The following is a 27,683-nucleotide window of genomic DNA, read 5'->3' as shown; positions in this document are numbered from 1 at the left end:
TCCTGTGCCCAGGACCTCCATTAAGAAGCCTTCCAGAATGGCTGGGGCCGCGTCTGGGCTCCCATGCCCCTGGTTTCACACCATGCACACACATCATTCCATATTGCCATGGTTCCACTTCACTTCTGATTCCAAACCTGATTCCCCAAGAGACCCGGGGTCCCTACAGGGCAGGGTTGGTCTCAGTCATCACTGTCCTTCAGCCTCACCCAACCCAGCACTGGACACCAGGCAGGAGCTGAGTGAGATCTGGGCAAGATGGGGGAGTGGAAGTTTAGTAGTTTGGAAGGAACCTGGCTTGCACTCTGCATTCCCTTTGGCCTGTCCTGGCATCCTTGACCCCTTTTTTCTATCTCGGGAATTCCCTCTGCAGCCTCCATCCTCATCCCCACTGCGTCCCGATGTGCTGGGTCCCCAGGCCCTGTCTTTCCTACCTCATTCTCAGATCATGGGTTCCTTTCTGAGTCCCATCATCTTTTGCTCAAGATCCTGCTTAACTGGAGAAAAGAGATGGTGCCAGGCAGACCCAGGTGCAAATCTCAGCTGCAGGTCTTGGTCAAGAGCCTTTGGGTGCAAGAAACAGAAAACCAGCTTCACGCTAGCCTTGGAAAGAGAATTTATTGGCTCAAGGAACAGAGAAGTACAGAAGTGGTCCTGCTTCAGGCCTGGGGCTTGAAGGAGGGCGCTGGGCCGGGTCATCTCCCAGCCACCTCTCTGGGGTCCTGCTCACCCTCAGGAAAGCCGCTTTGCCAAGCCCACCAGCCTGGAAGCTCCAGGCTCCCCTCCACCCTACCAGGGCCTCCTGGAAATAGCAGCTGGCTTAGTGTTGTTGTGTTTAATTTACAGTCCCAAAGCCCAGGCTTGCCTGACTCATGACCACAGGGCAACAGCCCAGAGGGTCCTACACTCAGGGGCTCTTGGCCCAGATGTCAGATCCCACAGCCCTGCTGGGGGTGAGGGTCCCCAAAACCCATCTCTGATGCTCCTCTTCCTGTATTGTGCCAGCATAGTAGGTGCTCAGTAAGCAGCACCCATTGTTACTAACTTGTTGCTGCAAACAATACCTTCATTCCGTCCACCCCTTGGCCTCTTCTATCATCAGCCTATCCTTGTTGATTCACCTCCCCCACCCCCTCAGCAGGATTCTGCTTCACTCATGTAAGCATTCATTAACGAGTCTGATCACCAGGCACTGGCAGATACATGCTGGGTGACACAGGGACTCAAAAGATGCTGCCCATGACCTGAGGTCACAGCTGCAGAGAAAAGTGCAACACCCAGGACAGGTGTCCACAGCTGAGAAGGCACCCTCACTAGCCTGCAGTGTGGGAGTGGAGGGCTTCCCAGGGGAGGAGACAGGGTTCCTACTTCCACGGCCAAGTGGGTCTTGCTTGGAACCAGGAGAGGGGCGGGCAGACAGGATGAGAGCAGGCTGTCAGCGAACCAGCAGGAGGGAACAGCTCAGGATGAAGAGCAGGCTCCCCCTAAGAATGAGTCCCTATTTCCTGGGTAGAGACCACACCTCTCCTGAAATCCTAATGTAATTACCCATTTTCTTGATGCCATGCGCTAGCCCACCACACCCCAAATTCAAGAAAAAACCTGTCTCCCCGGGACCCAGCCCAGGCCTGGCACATAAGAGATGCTCAAAGGGGCCTGTTCAGTAATAGTCAAAGGAACCAATTAACTAAATTATTTTAATCTCAGGAATTGGCCCGATCAATGTGGAGTCCTCTGCTGCCTCCCAGGAGACCTGCCTCTCCCTGTCCAGGTGAGTCCCTACCTCACTTCAGTACGCACCTAAGCAATGGGAAGCATTCCTGGGCTGGGATCCTCCCCCTCACACAGCACAACTGAGTCAGCCCATTAAACTGAAACCTATGGCTCGCTCAGGGGGGATGTGGGGCTCGGTTAACCATAGGAAGCAGGAGCTGAGACAGCGCTCATAAAACTAGCTCTGGTCTTGTTGAAACCACATCACAAACCTTTGGTTTTTTCCACAGCAGGGCACCCTGAGCTCAACCCTCACACCCCAGAAAGCACACCACCAGCTCCCCGCGCTGTATTTGCCTGACCGAAGTCAGAGTTGACCAAGGAAACCACGTACCAAGGCCCCCTTCACGATGTACCATTTAGAATACGGAGAAAACAAGCCCACATCCATGTCACCAAAGGCCCCGAGAAGCTTGCAGACTTGCCCCAGAGGCAGCAGAAGGGCCTCCATGGGTTTATGCTTCTGTGAGGAGGGCGTGGATGTGGCAGCTGGGCTGAGGCCACAGGCTGAGGTGAGGTCCTCTTCCAGGAAGAACAAGGGCCTGCGGTGAGCAGGGCCTCCACTAAGCTGTGACCTGGGCAAGTCACTGCCCCTCTTTGGTACCCTCACCCCAAAGTGGATAACAGATCCTGTCTGGAATAGGATGTGAAGACACTGAGGGTTTATCTCAAAGGCAGCTTGGGGTGGGAGGTGCCCCATGGGGCTGTGAAGACTCCCCAGCCCCAGCTGAGCTGCTCCCCACCCCACCCCTGCTTCCAACCCTTGAACAACCAGGAGGCGCAAGAGTCCACTGGGAAACTACAATTTGCACAGCCAGTAGTAACAGCGGCACCCGTGTCAGTTCTGACTATGTAAAACTGCACCTCGGCCCATAAGAAGAATGAGAGGATTGTGAATCACCTGTACATAGATTTGCATCCTTTCTTCCCGCAACACTGCTGGTCACAGGGCTTTCTATTTAAAGATGCAGACTACCCTCAGCAGGCCTAACTAACAGGCTTGTCTCCTAAGCATAGGAAGCCAGTGGGGCAGCCAATTTGACGGCTGGGGTATGGGAGGAAGCGTGGGTTCACTGCAGGAGGTGGACAGCAGCTGCCTTGCGGATGAGCCGCTCAGTCAGGGGCGAGTTGGGCTTCAAGGCATCACGCTCCATCAGAAGGCTTCTGCGGAAACAGAGACAGGGTCAGTGGTGGAACCTCCTAGAAGGATGTGGGGGCCTGATGCTCCCTCAACCCTGAGGCAAGACACAGGCATCTTGGGCTGGGGCTGAGGTGGTCAGAGAGCAAGATGCTCCCTTTCCCAGAATGCTGGAGAGGGGACAGCATCACGGCAGAGGGGACAGGCTGGACAAAAGTCCAGGGACGGGAGGCCTTGCCTTGGCAGGGGCCAGAGAGAAGGTGAGGGAGGTGTGAGGACGAGAAAGGGTGGACGTCCAGAGCCCAGCGTCCTCGCACAGGTGCAGGAGTGTAACAGGGACAACAGTGTTTAGAGAGCATTTTTACATTGTCCTCATGATGCCTCCAGGGACTTGAATTCCAGGGTGAGCACATCACTGTGGCCTTGGTGGCTCAGGAACTTAGGGACGAGAGGGTAGGGCACACCTGTGGGTGTTCAGGTGGAGGAGCCATATTTGAGACTGTTCTGGGAAAAGTGAGTAGTAGAGGAGATGGTGAGAGAAAAACCCCAAGTTTAAAGAAAGCAGTGGTACCATTTAGGGTGAAGACCCCAAACAATCGGCAACAGTGATTCTGTGGGGTCAGGGTAGGGTCAAGGGGCAGGGACACTGCCAGGCACTCAGGGTAGGGACACCAGGGCAGGGGGCTGAGCATTTCCCACTGAGGGGACAGGATCGGAGCTGAGCTGATGGCTCCATGGGTAGATGTTCTTGGAGGGGGCACGCCTGTCACCCTAACAGCAGCAGGCTCCCCCTCCGTGGTCAGCGTCTGCTCTGGGCATCCCATGGCTTGTTCACCCCCCAGCACTCCCAGGGGCAAATGCTCTGCTTTCCAGCAATAGCTACCCCCCTGCCCCGGCATGGGCTGAGTACCCCCAACCCTACTCAACTCCCATGCTGAAGCCCTCAGCTCTCTGCTCTGTCCTAACAGGCCCACCTTCCCTGACCAGCTGCCACCAGAGGCACCAACTCTGACCCACGCCAGGGCCTGGAGCTACTAAAGAAACACGTGTGAAAAAAAAAAAAAAAAAAAAGAAAGAAACACGTGTGGCTTTTTGCATATGGCCATGGAGGGGTGAGGAGCATGGGCATGTGTCCAAGATGCTTCAGAGTCCACTAAGCCCACTGCGTCCACACCTGTTTCATCAGCGCCATGAGCACCAGCACTGCTCGGTTGGAAACGCTGTCGGGCAGCCAGATCTCGCCCACTGTGGGCCACCTGAGCCTGTGCTCAGACCCCAGGACTTTGTACCTGACCTCAAGGCCCAGCCAGGGGCCTCCTGGGACCCAAGGGGCTGTCCCAGACTGCCTCCCTACAGCCATTCTGCCCGCCAGGCACCCTTCAACTCCTTTCTTTCCCCTTTCCCTTCGGTGTTCCCACAGGGCACAAAGGACCCAGGTGAGGAGGGCACTCACATCTCACCCCAGAAGCACACGGGCTGGGCTGGTGTAGGAGGTGGCAAGGAACTCAGCTGCCACATGCCGGGCAAGGTGTGCCTGGGTGTGAGAGCATCAAGGCTGCTCTCCCACATCCCCAGTCCTCCAGCCACACCCTCCAGTCCCTGTGCTAACCAGACCACCCATGGCCTGCTTAAATCCCCTGGGTTTCAGGCCTCCCTCAACTGTCACTTCCTCCCTGACTTCCCGCCTGCTCAGTGTCTCCATCTCAGCTCCTAAAAGCAGTACACCTGCTCTCGTGACGGTTTTAAGTATATTTGTATGATTCACTTTGCTTAGGGCCAGTTCCCACCTCAGAGGTAAGCTTCAGGCCAGGGCCTGGGTTTACCTGCCCACCACACCTCTTGGCACCCAGCACAGTCAGGTAAGAGAATGTGAACTGAGGCCTTGGCCGGCAGCAGCTGGGTGAAAAGGAGAATGGGTCTCCAAGGCGAAGAGCACAGCATGTGCAAAGGCCCAGGCCTGAATGACCAGGACATGTTTGGGTAACTGAGCAGGGCTAGAATGAGGGGAGGGCTGGAGGAGGGCAGGAGAGTGGGCCTGGGGGTGGCTGGTCCCCTTCAGTTGAGCATAACAAGGGAGAACAAGCACCCCCATAGACTTGCGTCTTCACAATCTCAAAGGTGGGAACCAATTCAGACCAAGGGATGTGGGGACCGCTGAGCGTGCCAGAAGCCCATGGGGAGAACCCTGTGTGAAAGAGCTATGAGTGGGAAGAAAACCTTCCCAAGCCAGGCTTGGGGACATGCGCGAGGAACTCACCGGGCCACGTTCCTGTGGGCGTCAGAGGTGCACTTTAAGGCCGCGTGGATCAGTAACTGGTTGAAGATGTCTCTCTGAAAGGACAACTGGGCAGGTTAGGCTCCTGTGATGTAGGATGAGGGATGGGGCCACCCCCACCCCACTGCAGGCCACCTGTTCTCAGGGACAAACTGACTGGGGGTGTGAAGATAAGGACACCTGCACGCTACGGGCACAATCCCTTGGAGAGACACTGCTCAGTGCCTCCATCTCAGCACCTCAAAGCAGTACACCTGCTCTCGTGACGGTTTTAAGTATATTTGTGTGATTCACTTTGCTTAGGGCCAGTTCCCACCTCAGAGTAGGATCCAAGCGGCCAGGGCCTGGGTTTACCTGCCCACCACACCTCTTGGCACCCAGCACAGTCAGGTAAGAGAATGTGAACTGAGGCCTGAAGAACTGGCCGGCAGCAGCTGGTGAGAAAGGAGAATGGGTCTCCAAGGCGAAGGGCGCAGCACGTGCAAATCCCTTGGAGAGACAGGGCTGCTGGGCACAGGGACTCCTGGACTGGGCCGCAGTGTTCCAGCAGCTGGCACAGATGGAGGCTGGAGGCTCACCTGGGCGTTGCTGCCTCCGATCTGGACGATCCGGTAGCGGATGGGTAGGAGAAGCTCCACGACGCGGTCGGGGTTCCCGTTCTCGGCCTCCACCAGGGCATGGCACAGGGGCAGCCCCACGTCGCGGGCCAGGAGGTGCTGACAGTTCTCGCTGGGGGACCTACCAGCCAGAGGAATTGCCCTCAGTGGCCCGCCCCACCACAGCACACCTGTCCCCCCACCTGCTCGGCCCGGTGTCCCCCGGCACTGTGCCTGCCACACAGTAGGAGCTTTGACCGGATGAGCTGACAGAGGAGGAGCAGCCAGGAGGGAACAGGGCTCTTATCTAGCTTCAACAGGGTTGAATTCCAGTTTCCTAGTGACCTGGCCTTCATCCAGTCCCCCACCCCCAATGTCTGGCCTCAGTTTGCCCCTCTGTAAAGTGAGAGGAGAAGCAGTGCTGAGCCAGCAGGATGTCCGAGGACTGCAGGCAATGCCGGCAAAGGCCTGGCACTGAGACGGGCACCGACACCAGGAGAGAACAGCGTGGCAGCCTGTGTCTCCCACTGGCCCACATGTGCCTGCTGACGCATGGCACGAGCATGGGGGGCCCAGAGGCAGAAGTCTGCTCCACGCCTACCTTAAAAGCAAGAATCAAACACTCAGTGATTCTTGGGCTCCTTGGGCCTTCCCTGTGGTAAAAGGATGGCTCCCTAATACTGGACACCTCACCTGGGAGGAGTGCAGGGCAGGTGGCCATGGTGGTGGCCAGCTTGACCTGTGACAACGGTTGCCCTCCACCAGGCCTCAGGACACACCACAGGGAGATGGCTCCCACAGCCCTTGCCCCCACAGACGGGAGCTGTGTCTTTGGTGGACCTGTGCTGCAGAGGCACTGTCCCCGGTTTGCACATGAGGAAACAGGCTCAGAGCAGAGAAGTACTTGTTCAGGATCTGAGATCTTATCAGTAGCAGGGCTCTCTGGTTCTAGGACCCTACCATGTCCCCTGTGAGAGACTGCCTGTGTGTCATACGGGCCCTCACACCCACCTTGGGGATGGAGAGGCAACTCTGCCTGGCCCCCTGGCATGACCCACCTCCCAGGGGTACACCTGGCAAGTACACACCTGGAGGATGGAATATGTACACCTGTGGACACACATCTGGAGCAGTCCTCCACGGGCATCCCCAAGAAAGCTGTGCTCACTAGTGGGACCCCATTCCCAGTTGCCCTGGCGGCAGAAGCTTCCAGAACCCTGGCCCCTCTGCATACTCGCTGGCATCCTGCAGAGTGGTCAGCAGTTCCTGCGTGGTTCGGGTGTCCTGAGCACCCAGAGAGGCCATCAGAAAGTGTGCATCGTTGAACAGCAGGATGTGGTCACGGCTGTGTTTCTGGGTCACGGGCAGGACATCCATCCACCGCTTACCCACAGACACCCCTAAGAACATGGGAAAAAACCCAGGCATGGTGTGAGGCCCCTGAGTGTGCCCTGCACCGGGGGCCTCCTGCACCGGCACATCCAGGGGTGACCTCTGTGATCCCATTCTAGTGAGGAAGGCAGGCAGGTGAGCAATGTCTGGCCTCATGCTGAGGACTTTGAGTCCAGTTTGTTACCTCTGTCCAATTATAAAATGAACAGATGCATAAGGTAGAAAGCTAACTTTAAAAACTATCAGAGGGTACTAAGCAGTCCCTGGCCCCTTTAACAAATCCCAAAACCAATTTTTAAATTTTTCCTGGGTTGGCCCGACCTGTGGTGGCGCAGTGGATAAAGCGTCGATCAGGAACGCTGAGGTTGCCGGTTCGAAACCCTGGGCTTGCCTGGTCAAGGCACATATGGGAGTTGACTCTTCCTGTTCCTCCTCTCTCTCTCTCTCTCTCTCTCTCTCTCTCAAAATGAATATAAAATCTAATATATATATATATATATATATATATATATATATGGCCTGACCAGGCAGTGGCGCAGTGGATAGAGTGTCAGACTGGGATGCCGAGGACCCAGGCTTGAGACCCCGAAGTCGCCAGCTTGAGTGCGGGCTCACCTGGTTTGAGCAAAAGCTCACCAGCTTGGACCCAAGGTCACTGGCTCGAGCAAGGGGTTACTTGGTCTGCTGAAGGCCCGTGGTTAAGGCACACATGAGAAAGCAATCAATGAACAACTAAGGTGTTGCAATGCGCAACGAAAAACTAATGATTGATGCTTCTCATCTTTCCGTTCCTGTCTGTCTGTCCCTGTCTATCCCACTCTCTAAAAGGGGGAAAAATTATATATATATAAAATAAATAAATTCTTCCTGGATTATTGCTAACACGACATCTGACACATAATAGATGCTCAATAAAAATATGCCAAGTAAACAGCCTCTTTCCACCTTTGTGTCTACATTTCTCAACTCTAGGCAATCCCTACTTCTGAACCACTCTCCAACTCCACCTCCTACCTCCTGTCCTCCCGACTCCTGGAAGCTACCGGATTATCCTACTTCTCCCATGGGTACCTCCACGACTAGAGATGTTGCCCTTGGCTTCCGTTTCTCAGCTGGTCAACATTGCACATGGTTTCTGAGTCTCCACCCTCTACAGTGAGGGAACAAGTGGCCTTGTCTTTCCTCCACTTGCCCCCAGCAATCCCAGTCTCTGAGTTGCCCTCGCCCTGTCCCCGATAGTTCTGGATGGTTTTGGCTGGACCAGGGACACAGGCCTTCCACCAGTCCAGGTTTCAGTGTCCCAACCTTGCCGCCCAGACATCCAGGAGCCAGCCTAGAAAGTGCAGTAGCCTCCACACAGGTCCCACAACTCCCTCCCTGATCCCCAGGGCTCAAGGCTCTTCCCACCTCCTTGCTGTTCCCTCGGCATCCTCACTGTTCCTCCAGCTTCCCCTGGCTCAGTCCCCACTGCTCAGAGGATCTTTCCTAGAGGCTGATCTGAGCCTGTCCATCCCTGCTCTAGCAGCTCCTCTAAGCCCCAGAGAAAATCCGACCTACTCACCATGCCCTACCCATGGGCTCCCGCGCCCTCCCAGCCTCCTCTGCTCCATCTGACCACACTGCCCCTACCCTCTAATCATGCATCCCCATGACAGGCTGTTGGCTTCTGTGTCCTGGGGTTTGGACAGGCTGTTCTCCACATGTAACGTCCTTTGCCATCTCTACCTGGCAAAGCCCGACACCCTCCCATGGTTCACATTTCACCTCTACTGGGAAGCCTTCCAGGAGTCTTCCTGAACTGCCTGCCCTGTCCCCCACATTGTCCTACTGACCTAGGGTCCAGGTTTGGCTCTGCTGGGCCTGGGAGAGAGAGGAAAACCATCCCCACCCCAGCACTTGGCTGGAAGCTGTCCATTGCCCCAGAGCTGCAGCCAACCTCACCCAGGCTAGCTGCAAAGCATGGGGTAACTGTGTTGAGAAACCACTCTGAAATCCCAAGGGGTTGAGAAATTCTCACCTCCCTTGTTCTAAAAAAGAAGGCAGCACCCGGACAGAGACAGGCAGCCAGGTGCCACCTGCACACGGGGGTTGTGGGAACTGGAAGAAAGGGCAGCAGAGGCCTGGTCCCACAGGCTCAGGTAACTGGAAGGCAGCCGCAGCCCCGGTGCCCTGGGCCATAGCCCGGCGTGCATCCCAAGGCCTGTGGTGGGACCTAAAGGGCCTCGCTCATGAGCTCCCGCACAGCCCTGGGCCGGGGCCATGGCTCTGTCTCCTCACTGTGTGGGAAGGAAGGGGAGAGGAGCCAATGGGGAGAGCAGAGCTGTGGCTACCTTCCATCTGCAGCCGGTACAGCATGGAGCAGCTGTCCACCACGTCTAGCATGGCGCCACTGGCCCGCAAGCTGGGGAGGATCTGGAAGACAAGGGCAGGAGGGCCCTCAGCAAACGCAAGTTACCACCCGCCACCATCCCTTCCGCTTCAGCTACTTGGACTGTGCCCCTCGCCAAGGCGCAAGCACTCCAGGTGCAGACCTGAAGAAAGAGCGGACCTGAGGGAGCAAGTCCGGGGCCCTGGCGTTGTCCCCTCCCACCCCCAGCCCTGGGCCAGGCCCACAGGGGACGCGTCTCTTCCGTCCACGGTTCTAGATAGCTGGTCGCTACCTCATAGCTCACAGCACTTGTCACCCTTCAGTTCTCACCACGAAATCCTGACAACTCCCAAGGATGACTTTGAGAAAATGTTACTGAATGTTTTTCTCGGGCATTTAGATCCCCACCCCCAAATCACAAGCATCTTTCTGACCCGAGGCCTCTATCATTAAGCCTGCACTGGGATACTGGGGGGCTGTGAGTTAGGCATCCATTTCCTCTTAAAACCGTATCTAGGGTTTAGATACGGTTTGGGGAGAGGGACGAAGAATCAGTGTTCAGTGGGCACAGAGTTTTTAGTTGGGAAGAGAAAAAAGTTCCAGAGATGATGGTGCGGTCAGACAGACACCAATGCGAAGGGACTCAATGCCACACAACTGGAAACCTAAAATGGTTAATATGGCAGGTTTTGCATATTTTCCTGCAAATAAAAAAATTTCTATGGGACAATCAGTGGTCTCCAGAAAATGACTGAAGAAGAGCCTGGGATTTCAGAGGTGACCAATGGAGATGTGCACCTCTACCAAAACCTACAGCGGACACAGCCAACTGAACGTCTCCGTCCCACTCGGGTTACGACACCACGTCTGGCGGAAATTCACCCGAGTCTTACACAAGACGCTGTGTTCTCCCTCCAGCTATTGTTTCTGGCCGGGGCAGTAAAGATGGGCTCAAAGTTTTAGAGACCAAAGGCTCAGATTGCAGCAATGAACCAAACTGTGGGTACATGTGGACTTACATGGTCATCGTAGATGGTCAACGCCGCCTCATATTCGCCCTGGAAAAGTGAAGTTCCCACGGTTAATCTCTGGAGGGGGTGAGACGCAATACTGAGAAATGAGCTTAGAAGGAGCAACGCCGAAGCCCCCCCAGCACGTAACAGCAGGGTCTGGGCCGCCTCCTGCGGGTCCAAGGATGCGAGCTGCAGGACCACTGCTGCATGGGGCTTCACTTCCGATCGCCAGAGACAGAGGCGGCCTCTGCTGCTAAAGGAATGGCTTGTCAAAGCATTATTTTTCCTACGAAGTGCTTGTCCAACGGAGGCAAGCTCCTTCCTGCATTTCTTCAGTGGAGATTGTGTTTTCCATGTCACTACAAGGTCCCCATCTTTTAAGCTTTGCTCGTAGGACACTTAGGGAGGAGCTTCCACAGTTTCTCTATGAGAAACAGTACTGCAAGAAGCATCCTTAGCGTGGGATCCAGTGGCAGGATCCCTGGGGACCAGGGTGATCCCCACACCTTGCTCTGGGGCTGAGTTGTCCACTCCAGTAGCACAGAGGAGACACTTCGTCTGAAGTGTCTCCACAGACTGCACATGATCCACACGATCTCCACGTTCAGACAGTGAAAAGCACCCGAAGCACTTAAGCCTGAAAAGCTATCTGAAAACATGAATGCTCTCCTGTGGCAGGGCACTGTTTAAATGCGTAAATACAAACTATTATTGCACGGGACACAAAGTACAGCAAAGGGCAGAGACCCATTTCTTTCCCTGGACACCTTCCTAGGACAAGACAGCCAGTCAACTTACCTTTTCAATCAGATATAAAGCCCAGTGCCAATAATTATGACAAGCAAGCATGTCCGAATCCTGGGAAAAGAATGAAAGAATGAGATAAAACCCTATCAGCCTCTAGAATAAGAGGCATGGATGTCGTTTCTTGTAGAAACCCCACAACTTTCAGTGTGGGAAGCACTTCCTGGGAAACCACTCTGAGGCCGGTCTGAGCCTGGCATGTCCACGTCATGTCCTTCAAGGCTAAGGGACAGCAAGTATATACCTGAACTTGGTAAGGAAACTGAGGCTGAGGGAGACTGGCAACTCATCTGCCTTAGAGCTAGAAAGCAGGGCCAGGGTCCATGCCGAGGCTACTCAGCTCCTCAAGCCCCTTCTTCCTTGTGTGTGGAGAAAATGAATGGGAAATCCCTCCCATAGTTGCAGAGGCCCACTGCACGTCCAATTGGCACAGCCCCCCCGCCCCATAAAGCCATCAGGATCAAGGAGCCTGGGACCGAACTCTCACAGATGCTAACAGAGCCCATAGAATAAAGGGAGCAGGTTGACATCTGGATGGTCACTGCTGGCTCACTTCGAGCCCCACCATGCACGCCAGTCCTCCCTTCTATGAAGCTATTGCAGAAGACTCCTCCTCCCGTCTCCCAGAACGGGGAGCTGACAACACCTCCTCCATGGACTGTGTCCGCTTTGCACCTGTGTTTGAGAACACTGAACTGCCTGGCTCTCCTCTTCCTCACTGGCTACCGTAGGCCTGGTGTCTTTGCTCAAGCTGGTCCTTGGCTGGGATACCTTCCATCTCGCCATCCTTCACCACGCAAACTCCAAGACATCTTTCATTACTCAAGATTGCCTTCTCCAGGAAGCCTTCCCTAACTACTCCCCCACCCAAGCCCAATTGAGATGGATGCTTCCTCTGGGTTTCCACCTCCCCCAGAGTGCCCCTGGCATGCGTGTGGTCCATGTGCTGCTGGGAAGGTGCTCACTGCACTTCACCAGGCCTTTTAAAGACAAAGAAGTCCAGGCAGAATTTTCGGTGGGGTTCCCAGGGCAGGGCACAGCCTGGGGCAGTGACTGGAGCCTTGACTGAGCTCCACACCAGCAGCCAAACACCTGGCACAGGTGCAGGAAGAGGAGGAGGACAAGGAAGAAACAGAGCCCCAGGCTGCACCACCCACTCTAGGGCTGTCCTACCAGGCCTGAGGCTGCCAAGAGACATGGCAGGGCATGGACGCAGATGTCAGGTGACAAGAGCCTGCTGAGTGATGACCTTAGTCAACCAGGGCTGCCTAATTTTATGTGTTTGGACTCAACATCTAAGGGAATTTGTTTGGGACTGAGGGCTTCGGAGTTGCCCAGGACAGAGCTAGACCTCCACCACCCAGGTCCAGTAAAAGCAGAGTCTGGGGGGGATGTAAATGGAATGAGCTGGAAGGCCCTGGCCAGGCCTCCCCTCTCTCTCCCTTGGGTCTGTCTGGACCAGCCCCCGGCCTCAGCTGGGAGGGCCACATGCTGCTCCACCCCAACCCCCCACCCAAGACTCAAGTGTTCCCTCAGGAACTAGCAGTATCTGCTTCGGGAGCCCAAAGCAGGGCTTCTCACCCTCCCCGGGCCCTTAGGAAGACCTAAGTGTGAGCTACACGGGGTCACAGTTCTCAAACACTATCCCGCCCTGTCTGCCTGCCCTCCCTGACACCACTGCTGGAGAAGCCAGAAGCCTACCTTCTTCTAAGTTACAGATGCTCCTCGAATGATGGCCGGGTCACATTGCAATAAACCTATCATTAGTTGAAAAGACCCCAAGTTGAAAATGCATTTATGTAATGCACCTAACCTATAAGCCTTGTGGCTTAGCCCAGCCCACCTTAAATGGGCAAAATCATATAACACCAAGCCTATTTTATAATAAAGTGTTAAAGAGCTCATGAAATTTATTCTGCGTATCTCTTTCACACCATCATAAAGTAAAAAATCCCCGAGTCTAATTGTTATAAGTCAGGGACTGCCTGTAGTTCTCACTGGCAGGTCCCGGGCCAGGGAGCTGCTCAGGGACGCAGGTGACTACACCCAGCTCCTGGTCTCTCCTTGGTTCGCTCCATCACTGAGCACTCACCACTCAGCCCAAGTCCTAGCAGAGATGTGCTGTCCTGGCCAGCGGTGTGCTGGGGAGCCCACATGGCAAAGAGAAGTGAAGGGCAGGGCAGCAGACCACACTGGACAGGTGGCCCAGCTGCATGCCAGACCCAAGCCTGGGGACAACAGGTGTACTTTGAAGAGGGGGGGCCACCACAGTTGGGGACACTAGGACTGGGAACAGGGAAGTCCCTGCATCCTGGCCCCACAAGAACCCCAATGCCCACATGCCAGCCCTGCAGACCCATCCCCTCACCATCACCCCATCAGCCCCCGGCTGCACTGAGCACTCCCTGAGCCCACCACTGTTGGGTTCCCTGCTGAGCCCACTAGCCAGTGGTGGCACAGGGCAGCTCAGAACCCTCATGGTTCTCACCCGTGCCAGGCTCTTGCTTCCCTTTTCCATTCCTCTTACACCAAATACCATAGGCCAAGATCAACTCTAGAATCACCTGCAAAACACTGGCAAATGTTGAAAGGCACGTGGCTCACAGGAGGACACTGTGGCTCAAAAAAAATGCCTCCCAGGCCCTGGCCAGTTGGCTCAGTGATAGAGTGTCGGCCTGGCGTGCAGGAGTCCCGGGTTTGATTCCCGGCCAGGGCACACAGGAGAAGCGACCATCTGCTTCTCCACCCTTCCCCCTCTCCTTTCTCTCTGTCTCTCTCTTCCCCTCCTGCAGCCAAGGCTCCATTGGAGCAAAGTTGGCCCGGGTGCTGAGGATGGCTCCATGGCCTCTGCCTCAGATGCTAGAGTGGCTCTGGTCACAACAGAGCAACGCCCCAGATGGGCAGAGCATCGCCCCCTGGTGGGCATGCCGGGTGGATCCCGGTCGGGCGCATGCAGGAGTCTGACTGCCTCCCTGTTTCCAACTTCAGAAAAATACGAAGGAAAAGGAAGGAAAAAAAAATGCCTCCCAAATCACGAGTTCCCCACAGCTAAGCTGCACCCTATAACTTTTGTCCATAATGCCCTTGCTTGACTCAAGGGGATGAACGGAAGCTCCCAGGCAGAGAGCCCTTTGGCCAGATACGCACCTTCCAGTAGGTTTCTGAGCGCTGCATGAAGTCTAACCCATCCTCGACCTCTGCTTTCATCTCGTGAATGTGGGCAATGGTGTGCACTGACCACGCATCTGTCGGGTTCACAGACAGAGCCTAATAATGGGTGGAGGGAGGGGGTAGGAAAGAGTCCAGAAAATGTGAATTTTTCAGGCTGCCCAGTGACGAGGCATCTCCAAGTTATGCATGAGGGGCCTGAGCTGAGATGCACAGCTGAGTATTGGGGTGGAGCAAGCATGGGGACTGGAATCGGCCTCAAAACAGTAATGACCCCAAAGACCAGCCCCTTTGGCCATCTGCAGGATGCTGCCAAAGAGGGTACCCCTGCCCGTTTCACAGATGAGGCTAAGTGACTTGCCTAGGACCACACAGCTAGTTCTTCTCGAAGCCAGGGCTCATGCCACTGACCCCACAGCCTCCTGCGTCCAGCCGAGTCACCTGCAACATGCCACCCAGCCGCCCAGCTTGTTTCGCCCCTGAGACACTGTATGTGCTGACGCTGTGCAGACTGCCACATACTCCAGGGCCTCCCAGAGGCCCTTTCTTATCAACACACATGCAATGACCACTCATATAACTTTCTGGGCTGTTCTGATATAAAGCCAGTAGCCACGGCCACCATCATAGCCACCTGGCCCACGCAGGTTCACATTTGATTTGGACAGACAGTAATGAAACGATGGAGCCAAGAACTGGTGGGCCATTACCTTTAATCCTAGCTCGCACCCAGAGGGCAAGGAATACACACAGTGGGAAAACACTTCCCTTTCCATTCATGGCTCCCAAAGCCACTGACTCATCCGAGTATTCCTAGGATCAAAGGTTTCCACCTCACCAGCCTTATTCACCTCTGTTCCCCATCTCCTCTCTGCACAAACTGGCTTCTCCTTCAGTACTCCACCATCTTGGCTGCCTCTCCTCTGCAATGCTAATTTCAGGAACCAAGTGAGCGAGTCCCTGGTCTCCCTTATTTTATAGTGTAGAAATTAAAGCCTTTAAGCCAATATACAAAAAAGAAAGTCTCTGATACAAAGCCACTTATCTCGGTTCGAAACCCTGGGCTTGCCTGGTCAAGGCACATATGGGAGTTGATGCTTCCAGCTCCTCCCCCCATCTCTCTCTCCTCTCTGTCTCTCTCTGTCTCTCTCTCTCTCCTCTCTAAAATGAATAAATAAAAAAACAAAAACAAACAAACAAACAAAGCCACTTATCTGAGGCATAAATGATATTCCTCATAAGAGGAATACCACCCCACATCATGCAACGGTCAAGGGTGTGGAGAAAAGTTTAGACTTAGGCCAAAACTAAGCCTTAGGCTATAAGGACCTTGTCAGCTTACAGCCTGTCTCCCACACCCAATGCAAACTATAAGTGAGCAAATATATACATCATATTTACAAACTTATTTGACCAACATCTGACATTATTACTATCAATAAAAGGTGACCTTGACAGTGGCCAGCAAGGGAGGCAGGACCAAAGGGTATGATTTTAACCACAGAGGCCCTGTTCTTTCACTCCTGTGTTCAGCTCACACTTACTGATCGCCTACAAGGTGCCAGGCATGGAGCAGTAAGCTAAGCTCTCAGCGGTCTTGTGGACGATCCCACCAGCCCAGCTTCCCGGCACCAGGTCTCGGTTTCGCCCAGCCCCTCTGCCCCAGACCCCATGCCTTTCACAGAAGCAGAGTCGGGGAGGGCTGGCACCTCTGCCCCTGGCCTGGCACCTGCTGCAGGGGTCGATGCTGATGTTCCCAGCAAGCCCTGCCGCTCTGCCTCCATGCTCCTGGCCCATGCTTGCACAGGCCCTGCCAGTCCCCATGGGGTCACTGTAAGAAAGAGCATGTCTATAGAAATGATGGCACCCAGGAGCACAGCCCTGAAGAACCAGGACACTTTGGCAACTGCAGGGACGCAGCTGAACAGGCTGAGGCACTGGGGCCCCATGAAGGGACCCACTAAGGGTGCTGCTCTCACACAAAACAGAGATTCAGAGCTGCAGCTCTGACCGCCCCCTGCTGAGATTAGAGCCCTACATTTCTGAGAGGTTCTCTGGGACAAAGTCCAAACTTCCCCTGGCAGATCTGGCCCTGCCTGCCTCCCAGCCTTTGCTCGGCCCACCCACCTCCACCCTAATGCCTCCTTGCTGACTGCCCTTTGCTCTTCCTGCCTCCGGGGTGTGGACTGCAGACACAGGGCCCAGGCAGCACCACCCTGAGGCCTCTCCACACTCCAGCAGGCGCCTGGTGCGACCCACCCTGCTCTCCTAGAACCCTGGTGGTCACTGTCACAGCCTGGCCATGCCCAGGAATTGCCTGTGGTGTGCTGGTGTTGGGGTCAGAGTGCGGGCACCTGCAGAAGGGTAAAGGAGCTTTATAGGAACAAAGAAGCACACCCCATTTCACTACTTCTTGCACCTCTTAGCCACCCTCTGGCTTCTTGAACCATTCTGACAGCCCCCAGGTGCTCAGAGGGATACCACCCACACGGGAGGCCCACTGCCATGTTCTCTAGGGCAGTGGTCCCTACCCCCCGGGCCGCGGACTGGTACCGGTCCGTGGGCCATTTGGTACCGGTCCGCAGAGAAAGAATAAATAACTTACATTATTTCCGTTTTATTTATATTTAAGTCTGAACGATGTTTTATTTTTAAAAAATGACCAGATTCCCTGTTACATCCATCTAAGACTCACTCTTGACGCTTGTCTTGGTCACGTGGTACATTTATCCGTCCCACCCTAAAGGCCGGCCTGTGAAAATATTTTCTGACATTAAACCAGTCTGTGGCCCAAAAGAGGTTGGGGACCACTGCTCTAGGGGACCTTCCTGTGGCTGACCCTCCAGGCCATGAGGGTCACCCAACCCCTGCCTCAGGCCTAAAACACAGAATCCACCACCCTATGTTCAAGTCTGGATTCTATTTCTTCCAATAACCAGAACAGGCTTCAGAGACCCCATGGGCCCCTGGGCCCCTGAAGGGTGCCTGCTGTCTCCTGGGGAGGGGTGCTGAGGCCAACTTGTGTAACACCTGGCAGGAAGACCCCTGGCTGAGAAGCTGGTTCAGGTGGTCAGGATGAGAACTGGCTCTGCCTACTCTGAGCCACGTGGCCATGGGTAGACTGCAGCCCTCGCCTCACGAAGCCCTGATCCCTCATCTGGGTAACGAGATTAATGCCTTGTGGCAGAGGGGTTGAGCAGACTTGAGCAGTGTATACAAGAGGCCAGCACTAAGTCAGGCACAGAAGTGCCTGGGCCTCAGTTCCGGAGCTGGAGAAGAGGGTCACCCTGAGAGCTGGATACACCTCGTGCTTCAGACACAATTGCCTGGCCCACCGCCTGGCACCAGACTCAGCACATGAGGGGTGTCAACTATGCCCCTTGGTACCAGCCAGCCCACCTCGAGGACATGGGAGGAGGGGTCTGGGCCTGCGAGAGGCACTTACAAAGCCATGCCGTTCTTCACTCCGATGGAGTGGTCGAGGGAAGGGCTGGCTGGCAGGACCCCAGCCCCCTGCCCCAGTCAGGGCACCATAAGCAGTCTGTTTGCAATCATAGATCAACTCCCTGAAGTTTAGTGATGTTGGTGACATTTAGAAATGTGAGGCTCAAGGTGGAAAGACCAACGTTTATATATGTTCTCCATCTCCAAATTTCTGGTTCCCAGAGTGCAGTGTGGACTGGAGACAGACAGAGCAGGGGGTGCCCGGGACCACCACTCATGCAACCAGAGAGAGAGAGGGGACCGGGACCTCCCTGAGTGTTACTCACCTTACTCGCCTGTGGAAATAATTTATGTAATGTGGCCCTGCAGACCATGGCCAGAGCAGGTGACAAGTGGCAGCTGCTCTGTTACCACAAGTCCTTCCTCCCCAAATAACTGAGGAGACGTGCCTAGAGCAGGGTCACCCACACGTGGTGGTCCTCATGTCCCTCTCCCACCTGACACCACCCCTGGGGGCTGGCACCTAGGGAAGGCTGCACCCACCTCTTTGGCGAGCTTCTCCGCTTGACCATAGAAGTTGGTTTCCATCAATCCAAAGGAATAGATGCCTTTCACGTAGCTAAAGGCAGAACAAAACTCGTTTTTTTAAAGTGGACCAGGATCACTCAACCTTCATGGCCCACATGGGCTGAATGTGTCCCCCAAAATGATGCATGTGAACATATGTCCTAATTGGGGTGTCTACAGATGGGAATCAAGTTAAGAGAAGGTCACACTAGAGTACGGTGGATCCTAAATCCAATGGTTGGTGTCCTTATAATAAGAGAAAGGAGAGGGAAATTTGAACACAGACACACACACACACACACACACAAAGGACAGACAGCCATGTGAGGACAGAGGCAGAGACTGGACTAACGCAGCTGGGAGCCAAGGAAGCCACCGCCCGAGCTGGGAGAGGCAGAAAGGACCCTCCCCTAGAGCAGTAGTTTTCAACAGCTAGTCTGCCAGAAATTTCATGCCAGTCCTCCAGAAATTTTGTACAACCACCCTGACATTGTATGAAGAGTACAGGCCCCTCTAACTCAGGGTGATGAACTCTTTCATGGGTGGTTGAAAACCACCACAGAGCCTTCAGAGGGAGCATAGTCCCACCAACACCTTGATTTTAGACTTGGGGCCTCCAGAACGGTGAGATAATAAATTTCTGTTGTTTTAAGCCCCCAAGGCTGTGGCACTTTGTCATGGCAACGCCAGAAGACTGATCCATGTGCTAGACAGGTGCTTGTCCTGCGCCAGGCACCACACCAAAGCACTGTGTTTCCCAGCAATTCAATGCTCCTCACCACCTTGGTGAGGAGTAGTGGGACCTTGATCATCTGCAGGACTGTTTCCAAGTCGAAGTCCCATCTCCATGGCAAACCCTCTGCAATTCACATCCCACCTCCTAAGATGTCAACGTCTCCACTGGGTCTGACAAGGGAATTTTCCCTCCTGTCCGCCTGATGCCCACCAGGAGGAACAGCCCAGGAACACCTCTTGGGAAGCTGTGGTGACCGCGGGCTATAGTGGCTTCCCTGCTCAGCAGCACTGAGCACCGTTTCTTGCCAGACCCCAGCTCCTGAAGACAGGGACCCTGTCTGTCCAGCTCAGTCCCCAGGCCCAGCTGACAATGGGCTTGAAGATACATGTCTGACTCGATGCACACTCCATTTCTCATCTGTAACCACTGGCACCTGAGCACCCACAGTCTTGTGGGACTATGTGAAAGCAAGACAGAACAATGGAGCTTCCAGCTGAGACTCAGATGGTATCTTTACGACCATGGACAGAGATAAACTCCAGCCTTTATTATTCATGGAAGCAACGCTCACTGGCGTCCCGACTTTGCTTTTAAATATTTATTGAGTTCTTGCTGGGATCATTTCACCGCCCACATGTAAACATGTTTGGATGTGTATGATATGTGCCTACTATAAGGCTCCCATGATGGTTCATCTGATGTGTCACTGTGGCTGGGCCACAGTGCCCAGTTATTTGGTAAGACACTATCTAGATGCCACTGTGAAGGTAGTGTTTAGATGTGATTAACATTTAAATCAGTAGACTTTGAGTAAAATAGATCACCCTCCAGAATGTGGGTGGGCCTTGTCCAACTGGTTGAAGGCTAACGAGAAAAGAAGGAATTCTGTCTCCAGATTGTGACCCAAAAACTCTACCTGACTTTTCAGATGGTGCCTGTCTTATGGCTTTTTGGACTTTCCAGACCCAGAGTAGCCTGAGCCAACATCTTAAAATAAATCTATCTATACACATACACACCTAGAAGTTGATATTTGCACATATATGTAAATAATTTAGATATAGACATACACATCATACTAGTTCTATTTCTCTGGAGAACCCTCACCAACACAGCTCTTCAACCTATGACTCTGCTTGACCTTCACAACACACCTGTGATTAAGATCCAATGGAGGCCTGACCTGTGGTGGCGTAGTGGATAAAGCCTCAACCTGGAAATGCTGAGGTTGCCGGTTCGAAACCCTGGGCTTGCCTGGTCAAGGCACATATGGGAGTTGATGCTTCCTGCTCCTCCCTCCCTTCTCTCTCTCTCTCTCCTCTCTTTCTTTCCCTCTCTCTCTCCTTTCTAAAATGAATAATAAAAAAAAAAAGATCCAATGGAGGTGACCATGTGCAGCGGTCACTCGGGTTGTGCAGAGATCCTCCAGGCAGACCCCCTCTCCTCCAAGCCCACAGTATAACTGCACTTCCTGGTCTTCTGTAGGTGGGTGGGTGGCCGGCTCTAGCCAATGACTTGGGAGTGGCAGAGCGTCCCTTTTACTCTGAGTGCTTAAATGCCACTGTGAATCCCTCAGGAGAGCTCTCTTTTACCCTCTTAGCAACTGGTGTGTCCAGAGAGCAGTTTGCTTGCTCAGCCAGGACCCTAGAGGGAGACAACGGCCCGGGTACAGAGCCTCAGCCATCCTGAGATGGACACAAAGTATGTATGAGCAACAAACCTTCGCAGTAACAAGCCTTGCAGAACCAGGTCTACAGTACATTTGTTTCTGCAGCAGAAACTACCTTGTGCTGACTGATACACAACAGTACTACCCTGTCCGCAGGATGGCAAGAAGATCAAGAGACTCCCTTTTTAGGGGAGGGTTGGGAGTGGTGCCACATTTTAGGGCAGAGGAGAGAGTAAGAATTAGAAATGATGCTATTTCCAACCAGCACATACCTGCTAAGGGGGATGTCAGGTGTCCAGAAGGGGTAGATTCGAGCCACAGAATCTCGCATCTGCTCCTGGTAGCCCAAGTAAAAATACGCATCGTGGGAGAACTTCAAGGCCAGCATGTCTGTCGGATGGTCCCGGAGAATCCACTCCCATAGTTCACAGGCTCTGGGAAAGTTCCTGGAAGCCAAGAAAGGTTTCTCAGCCACACTGAATGCAAGTTCACAGGCACGGGAAGGGGAAGAGGCATTGTTTCTTGGCAGCCTTACAGTCTGTCCTGAATGTGTTTTAAAAATATGTGTATAGGCCCTGGCCAGCTGGCTCAGTGGTAGCACGTTGTCCCGGCAGGTGGATGTCCCGGGTTCCTTTCCCAGTCAGGGCACACAGAAGAAATGCCCATCTGTTTCTCCACCCCTTCCCCATCCTTCTCTCCCCCTCCTGCAGCTATAGCTTGATTGGAACAAGTTGGCCCTGAACCCTGAGGATGGCTCCATGGCCTCTGCCTCAGCTGCTAAGAAAAGCTCAGTTGCTGAGCAACCCCAGATAGGCAGAGTATTGCTCCCTAGTGGGCTTGCCAGGTAGATCCCAGTCAGGGCACATGAGGGAGTCTCCCCTCTTCTTACTGAATTAAAAAAAAAAAAATATATATATATATATAGATAGATAGATAGATATAGATAGATATATATAGATAGATATATATAGATAGATAGCAGGTCTTCCAGTGACATCATTTGGTTCAAGGTCCTTTTGTGACAACGTGGATGAGATGCTCTAAGACCTTAACTCATTTCCATCGGGCAGCCTATGGTTTCATTATAGGGTGCTTTGCTTAAAGTAGCAGAACGTGTCACCAAGAAGAAGTGAGAACTGAACGGTATATGTATAATAAAAGTGTTTATGTCAGATTGTGGCTCATAAAATTAACAAGCCAATGGGAAACTTTACTCTTGAATTCAAACAAACAAGCTGGTCTAACAAGCTGCCAAAGACAGTTTCAGCGGAGACCATGAACCAGCTGCAGGAGGTAGAACTCCAGCCCCGCACTGAAGGCTGGCACTGACTCACCAAGAAGACTGGGCAGGCCCCCCCAGCAATCAGCTCAGGTCACCTGGCTCTGCAGGCCATCCCCCCAGCCTGAGAAGACACAGGCTGTCCCAGATGTGGGTTCCAGGATCAGAGGGCTCATGGGTGGGGGACACAGGTGAGAACAAAGAAGCCAGGGTGATCTGAAAGGCCTTGAGCAGATGCTCAAAGGGTGTGTTCGTAAAAGGAGCATACAGATAAGGGTTTTCTCTCCTATCTTCAGTATATTTCTCTAATGTGGTCCAATTACTTCTGAAAGAAAATAATCAATTTAATTAATTAAACAAAGTAAGTTGCTTTGATGCCCTATCAGGAATCCTAGCCAGCTACTTGCTCATTCGGCAGTCAACCGAGGACAGGGCAGCAGGATGTGATTTTCAATCAGACGAACTTGGGAGGCTGGGAGGAAACCACCTTAGGGCCCCCTTCCCAGGGGTGCTGAGCAGCCTGTGGCACCGCCCTGCACCACCTCACAGTGCCAGCCCCTGGCCCAGGGATGCACCTCACCCCTTGGCGAAGGTCTCTACAGCAGACACATGTAGCTGCTCCCGCTGCGTTAATGGCTGGGTTTTGGAAATCTCTACCATGGTCTTCACGGCTAGGTCAAGCTCTTTGTCCAACTTCACGGAGCTTCCGGTGCCAATCAGCACTAGACCATTAGATATGACGTGGCCCATCACTGGTGAAAGATTGGCGGACAGCTGGTAATTCAGATGACCCCACCCTGCCCAGCCCTGCATGTGAAATAAGCTCTCCATATCCCAAGAGAGGTCAAGCTGGGGGGCAGGTAGGCTGTGCACTGTGCCCCCACAAACAGTGCAGAACTCTGCCTGGGCCCTCACTGCGCATGTGGAGGAGCAGCAACCCTAGAAGCACCCTGCACCTCCACAAATACTTGCCTAAAGAGGGCATTCTGGTGAGTGCCAATGTCTGGAACACCTAATCACCGGGTAAATTGGTTAGGGGCACCCCCCACCCATTGCTTCCCTCATCAGTTGATATTGTCACTACAAGCTGCATGGGGCATTCAGTAGGTGCTATCCAGGGGATGGTCCCCAGAGCAGAGAAGCTGTAATCCCATCTTGGTGTCTTTCATGCACTAAATGTTTGCGGGCTGGAAGGGTTCACTGTGGCCCTTGTAGCAGCCCTTCCTGGCAGATGTGCAGGCATCCAGGTCCTATCTGGGCTTCCAGGCCCCACCTTGACAGAAGCAGAGTGTCCACTGACATCTGGAACTCAGCCCTGGGACCTGGGACCCAACAATAGTACTGGTACCACCTAAGTGGCCCCTGCTTCTGACTGGGGCCTGAGTCTACTCAGAGAGCATGAGCCCATCCCTGGCTCCTTCTTCCCTGTTCTGTGCCCCTGCCCTCAGCAGGACCTGGCTACAGTGCAGTGGGAAGGGCTGTCCCTACTACCCTGCCCTCCAGCCTCAGCCCTTCTCCCACATTTGGAACCTCACTCACACTGGAGCCACCTTCCTGGGGGTCACCCCATAGCTGCTACACACGTGGCTTGCCTATAACACCAGCCTCTGTTCTGCATCGACCCACCGCCCAAGTGCTCTGAGTGCCTCCCAAGTGCCCCCAAAGGCTGCAGGAGTCATCTCTTGTGTTCCAGGGCAGGTCTAGCCTTGTCTGATCCCAGCTCCCCAACTATCAGCTGGGTGGCTTTGGGTACCTTCCTGCTCTCTCCTTGTAGTTCTCATCTGAGAAATGGGATCAGTGTCTTCTTTGCAGAATTGACATCCAATTTGGGGAAAAAATTGGAAAGATGCCTCCTCTAGAACGCAGCATTTCTATGGGAGCAGCTGTTATTCCAACCAAAACATTGGCTGGTATCTTTCCTTCCCCCTCCATGCAAATACCAGACGGTCACTGCCCCCTGTGACCTGGGGCCCCTCAGCCCGGGAAAGTGTCACTCACCAAAGGTTGGATCAGCTGCCTTCAGCTTCGACAGGCAGCCCTCGATGCCACCAAGAGTCTTGTCATTGGTCCATTTTACATACTGAAATACAAAAAGTCAGACAAAGCTTGACCCAGGGAGTCCTCCACTAATGTTAATAAAGTCATGTATCTAGGCTGGCCTGTGGTGGCGCAGTGGATAGAGCATCAACCTGAGATGCTGAGGTCACCAGTTCATAAACCCTGGACTTGCTCGGTCACGGCACATACAACAAGCAAGCAATGAACAACTAAAGTGAAGCAACTATGAGTTGCTACTTCTCATCCCCCTCTCCTCTCTCTGTAAAATGAATAAATAAAATCTTCTAAAAAAATAAATAAAATAAAAGCAGGAATCTAAATCATGATTTTATTTTCTTTCTAGAACGCTGAACATTTTCTGGACTCTAACTCATAAAAACTGTAACTGGGTTGAACTCAGAAGAAGAGACTGATTACACACAACTCAAGGCACATTTTCCAGGGCTAGTGAGGCTGCCTGTTCCAAAATAGAAACACCTAAAGGAAGGTTCTGCCTAACAGGTAACTTGCCCACATGTCAACTGCAGCCCCACTAGGGGCCTTGACAGCGGGCACTGCAATAGGAGCCTTCCTCCACCTTGGTCACGTCTTTGATGAATGACTGTAGTAAATGTTCATTATAGAAAGTCACGCCGAGCCATGCCAAGTTGAAAGATTAAAACTTACTCTTAAACTCATCACCATTTTGACAATTTGACGTATTTGTTTCTAGATCTTTCTTAAATGCCTACCTTTTAAAATCCTAAAGTCATGACAGTGCATTAAATTTTAGAATGTGCCCTGTCAGAGGTCCAGCCCACATCTACGCAGAGTTCGCTCACGCATTTTAACAAGACACAGGGGAGCTGATGCAAAGACTCAAAGAAGTCATGCTCTGAGAGGCTGGCACAGAGACATCAACTCACAGGACAGAACACGCACAGGCAGGAGCCGTCACTGCACGGAGGAACGTGCCACACAACCAATCCATGCTCTACAGAGGCCAAAAGGGGTGGGAAGGGCACAGATCGAGCTCCAGTGCCCACAGAGCAGTTCCTCAGCGAGCAAGCAACATTTCACCAGTCATTTCTTGTTTGGCCCTTCTGTTTCTAGAAACTTCCTTGGTCCTTATGCTGAGCGGATGGAATCAGAAGGCAGCTTGCCTCACCGCTCCTGATAAAGACCGGCTCAAATTTTCCATCCTGCTCCTCCCTAGCTCACTGCATGAGTCAGCTCTCTGGGCCTCAGTCTCCCCACCTGCCACACAAAATAGTTAGATTTTATCTCTGAACCCCCCCCCCCCAGTTCTAAAACATAGTGTCCTTCACTGGTAGAAATGACTCAGAATACAGGGGAAGGTCTTGCAGCAGCCATAAGTGAGGACGATGGGTTCACAGATTAGCCCCAGGACAGGGTCCCGTGCCCTACATGGAGGAATCTCACATGATACCCACAGCCGGCCACAACCCCTGTGCCCAGCTCAGCAACCCTCACAGACCATCTCCAAAAAGCAGCATGCTGTAGCCCGCCTGCCACTAGGGGGACCTCACAGCCATGCTGGGCGCTGGCAAGATGTTTCTAAAATGTCCCAGCCCCGCCTCCCTGTCCTGGGCTACAGAATATAGATCCCACTGTAGTCGATTGCTAAAGTGAACATGCAATTTCAAAATCATTCACCATTTTCTGAGCCATTGGTGGTGGGGCTTTGTGCCACCTGAGCCATTGGTCCCGTGCCAGGATGCTTCAAAGCATTATGAAGAATGTTTGGGTCTCCATGAAGCCTGCTCTATCCAAGTTTTCCAGGAGACTTGGGCAGGGATGGATGGATGGGTTTTGTTGTCTATAAAATCAGATAAAGTTGTAAAGCTCTAAAGCTCTGAAAGTGGGAATGCTATGCCTGCTCACGGCTGACAAAGCAGAGGAAACACCAATTATGATGTGCATTTAAGCAAGCGGTGAGATGAGAGTACAGAGCATCCCCACACATGGTGTAAGTACCATTCATGTCGTGGCATGAATGCATGTAGCTGTGAGATGAGCCCAAAAACTTAACAATGAAAAATTAATTAATCTAAAGTCACCAATTTCAGAAACCTCACCATGGACCTTTACGGAAGGGGCCACTTCCCTCAGAAGGCATTACCTGGGTCAAGGTGGCATCAAAAAGCCTGCAGGCCTCGTTACTTGTGGTCGAGACTGGGAGACCGGCATCTTTCCATGCCTGCACAAATGGCAAAAGGGAATATCAGGGCCTTATTCCATGTAGCCCTCCAAACATAAACACACATGAGCCCAACCCCCAAGCACGTAAGATCTCAAATGCCTAACATCATGCAGATAAGAGTTTCAGTAAGACCAGGTTTTAGATGGCACAGAGCAGAGAGAGCTGAACCCTAGCGGCTAGACTCCCAGGCAGAACCCAGTGGCCTCTAAATAGCTGTGTGACCTCGGGCAAGGCTCTCCCTCAGACCTTTGGCTGGCTCCTCTGGCAATAGGGCCCATGGATGCATAGGGTGACTGTGAAGTGTCCCTGGGGAGCATGTCCTCAGTAAATTCCCTAAGCAGGCGAGGAGAGGTCTGCGAGGGCGGAACAGGAGTCTGCTGCTAGAGTACCTGCAGGTTTCCCACCTGGCCGGCAAGGGGTACACTACCTGCTAATCCTTGAAACAATTCCTCACACCTCTCCACTTTACCGAACTATTTCTGTCCTGCCAGGGACACACAGACCAGTGTGTGTCCCTTTGGCTGGGGAAATGTCTTCTACTCCCTGCCAACATATTGACCACCCCTCAGGTTGAGCACTGGGTCCCCTACTCCCTCTGTGCTCCACCTTCCTGGTCTGCAAAATAGGCCAGGCTCCCCGCTCTGGCGCGTCCCCAAGGAGACCCACACTAACTCCTGGCGTCCCTGCTGTACCACGCCGGGGTTCATGCTTTTGGGAGGTCCCGAGGATCTCCGCCGGTTTCCCTCGGTAGAGGGCCCCCCACGGGGTCTTCTGGGCCCCGACGTGCTCCCCCGGGACTCCGCCCCGCCGTACCTGGCAGTCGCGAAGCGGCGCAGACACAGCCATGGTGCGCGCTCAGTGCAGAGACCCGGCTCCGCGCGCGGACCCGGCCTTCCGGGTGGGGGCGGGACGGTCGCGCTCGATGCTTTCTCACTGGTCGGCTTCGGACAGACGCGCCCAGCCTGGCTTCACCCGGGCAGTCCCAGAGGCCAAGAAGACAGTGGACAACTCCGCGCGCCGTAGCAGGTTCCTCCGGAGAGGGCGCTTGGAGAGGTCCGCAGACTCCCCTGCCTGCGGGGCTGCGAGAACCAGGCTGGCTTGAGGGGAGCACACTTTGGTGTGGACCGCAGGTGTGCGTCCTCGCCTCCCGCATCAAACAGAAGCCAGACTTGGGGATGCGCTCTCCGTCCTCCAGCTGAG

The 27,683-nt window shown here is 53.6% G+C and overlaps 1 protein-coding gene across 1 annotated transcript; it reads right to left on the bottom strand.

Moving 5' to 3' along the window:
- Window positions 1-637: 637 nt before the first annotated feature.
- Window positions 638-27,454, bottom strand: TTC38 (tetratricopeptide repeat domain 38). Its single transcript, XM_066358693.1, has 14 exons — window positions 27,297-27,454; window positions 26,403-26,480; window positions 24,221-24,302; window positions 22,803-22,974; window positions 21,216-21,389; window positions 18,515-18,590; window positions 14,507-14,626; window positions 11,354-11,413; window positions 10,562-10,600; window positions 9,505-9,586; window positions 7,017-7,182; window positions 5,765-5,924; window positions 5,169-5,242; window positions 638-2,937 (listed from the first exon to the last, which is right to left on the bottom strand). The coding sequence occupies exons 1-14, from the start codon at window positions 27,327-27,329 to the stop codon at window positions 2,844-2,846; spliced, it is 1,410 nt and encodes a 469-aa protein (XP_066214790.1). The 5' UTR covers window positions 27,330-27,454; the 3' UTR covers window positions 638-2,843.
- Between the last annotated feature and the right edge of the window lie 229 nt (window positions 27,455-27,683).

Source organism: Saccopteryx leptura, chromosome 1 (genome assembly GCF_036850995.1).
Source record: "Saccopteryx leptura isolate mSacLep1 chromosome 1, mSacLep1_pri_phased_curated, whole genome shotgun sequence".
NCBI classification, from domain to species: Eukaryota; Metazoa; Chordata; class Mammalia; order Chiroptera; family Emballonuridae; genus Saccopteryx; species Saccopteryx leptura.
Note: the sequence above shows the minus strand (reverse complement) of the source record. Positions and strands in the feature narration are given on the sequence as shown.

Bases quoted from the DNA above. Each gene is read 5' to 3' on its own strand.
- TTC38 (XM_066358693.1), bottom strand. From the start codon at position 27,329: ATGGCTGTGTCTGCGCCGCTTCGCGACTGCCAG. The intron at 22,975-24,220 runs GTGAGTGACACT...ATCTTTCACCAG, and splicing joins GGCAGCTGATCCAACCTTTG to TGATGGGCCACGTCATATCT. The intron at 9,587-10,561 runs GTAAGTCCACAT...CTTGTCTTCCAG, and splicing joins TGACCATCTACGATGACCAT to ATCCTCCCCAGCTTGCGGGC.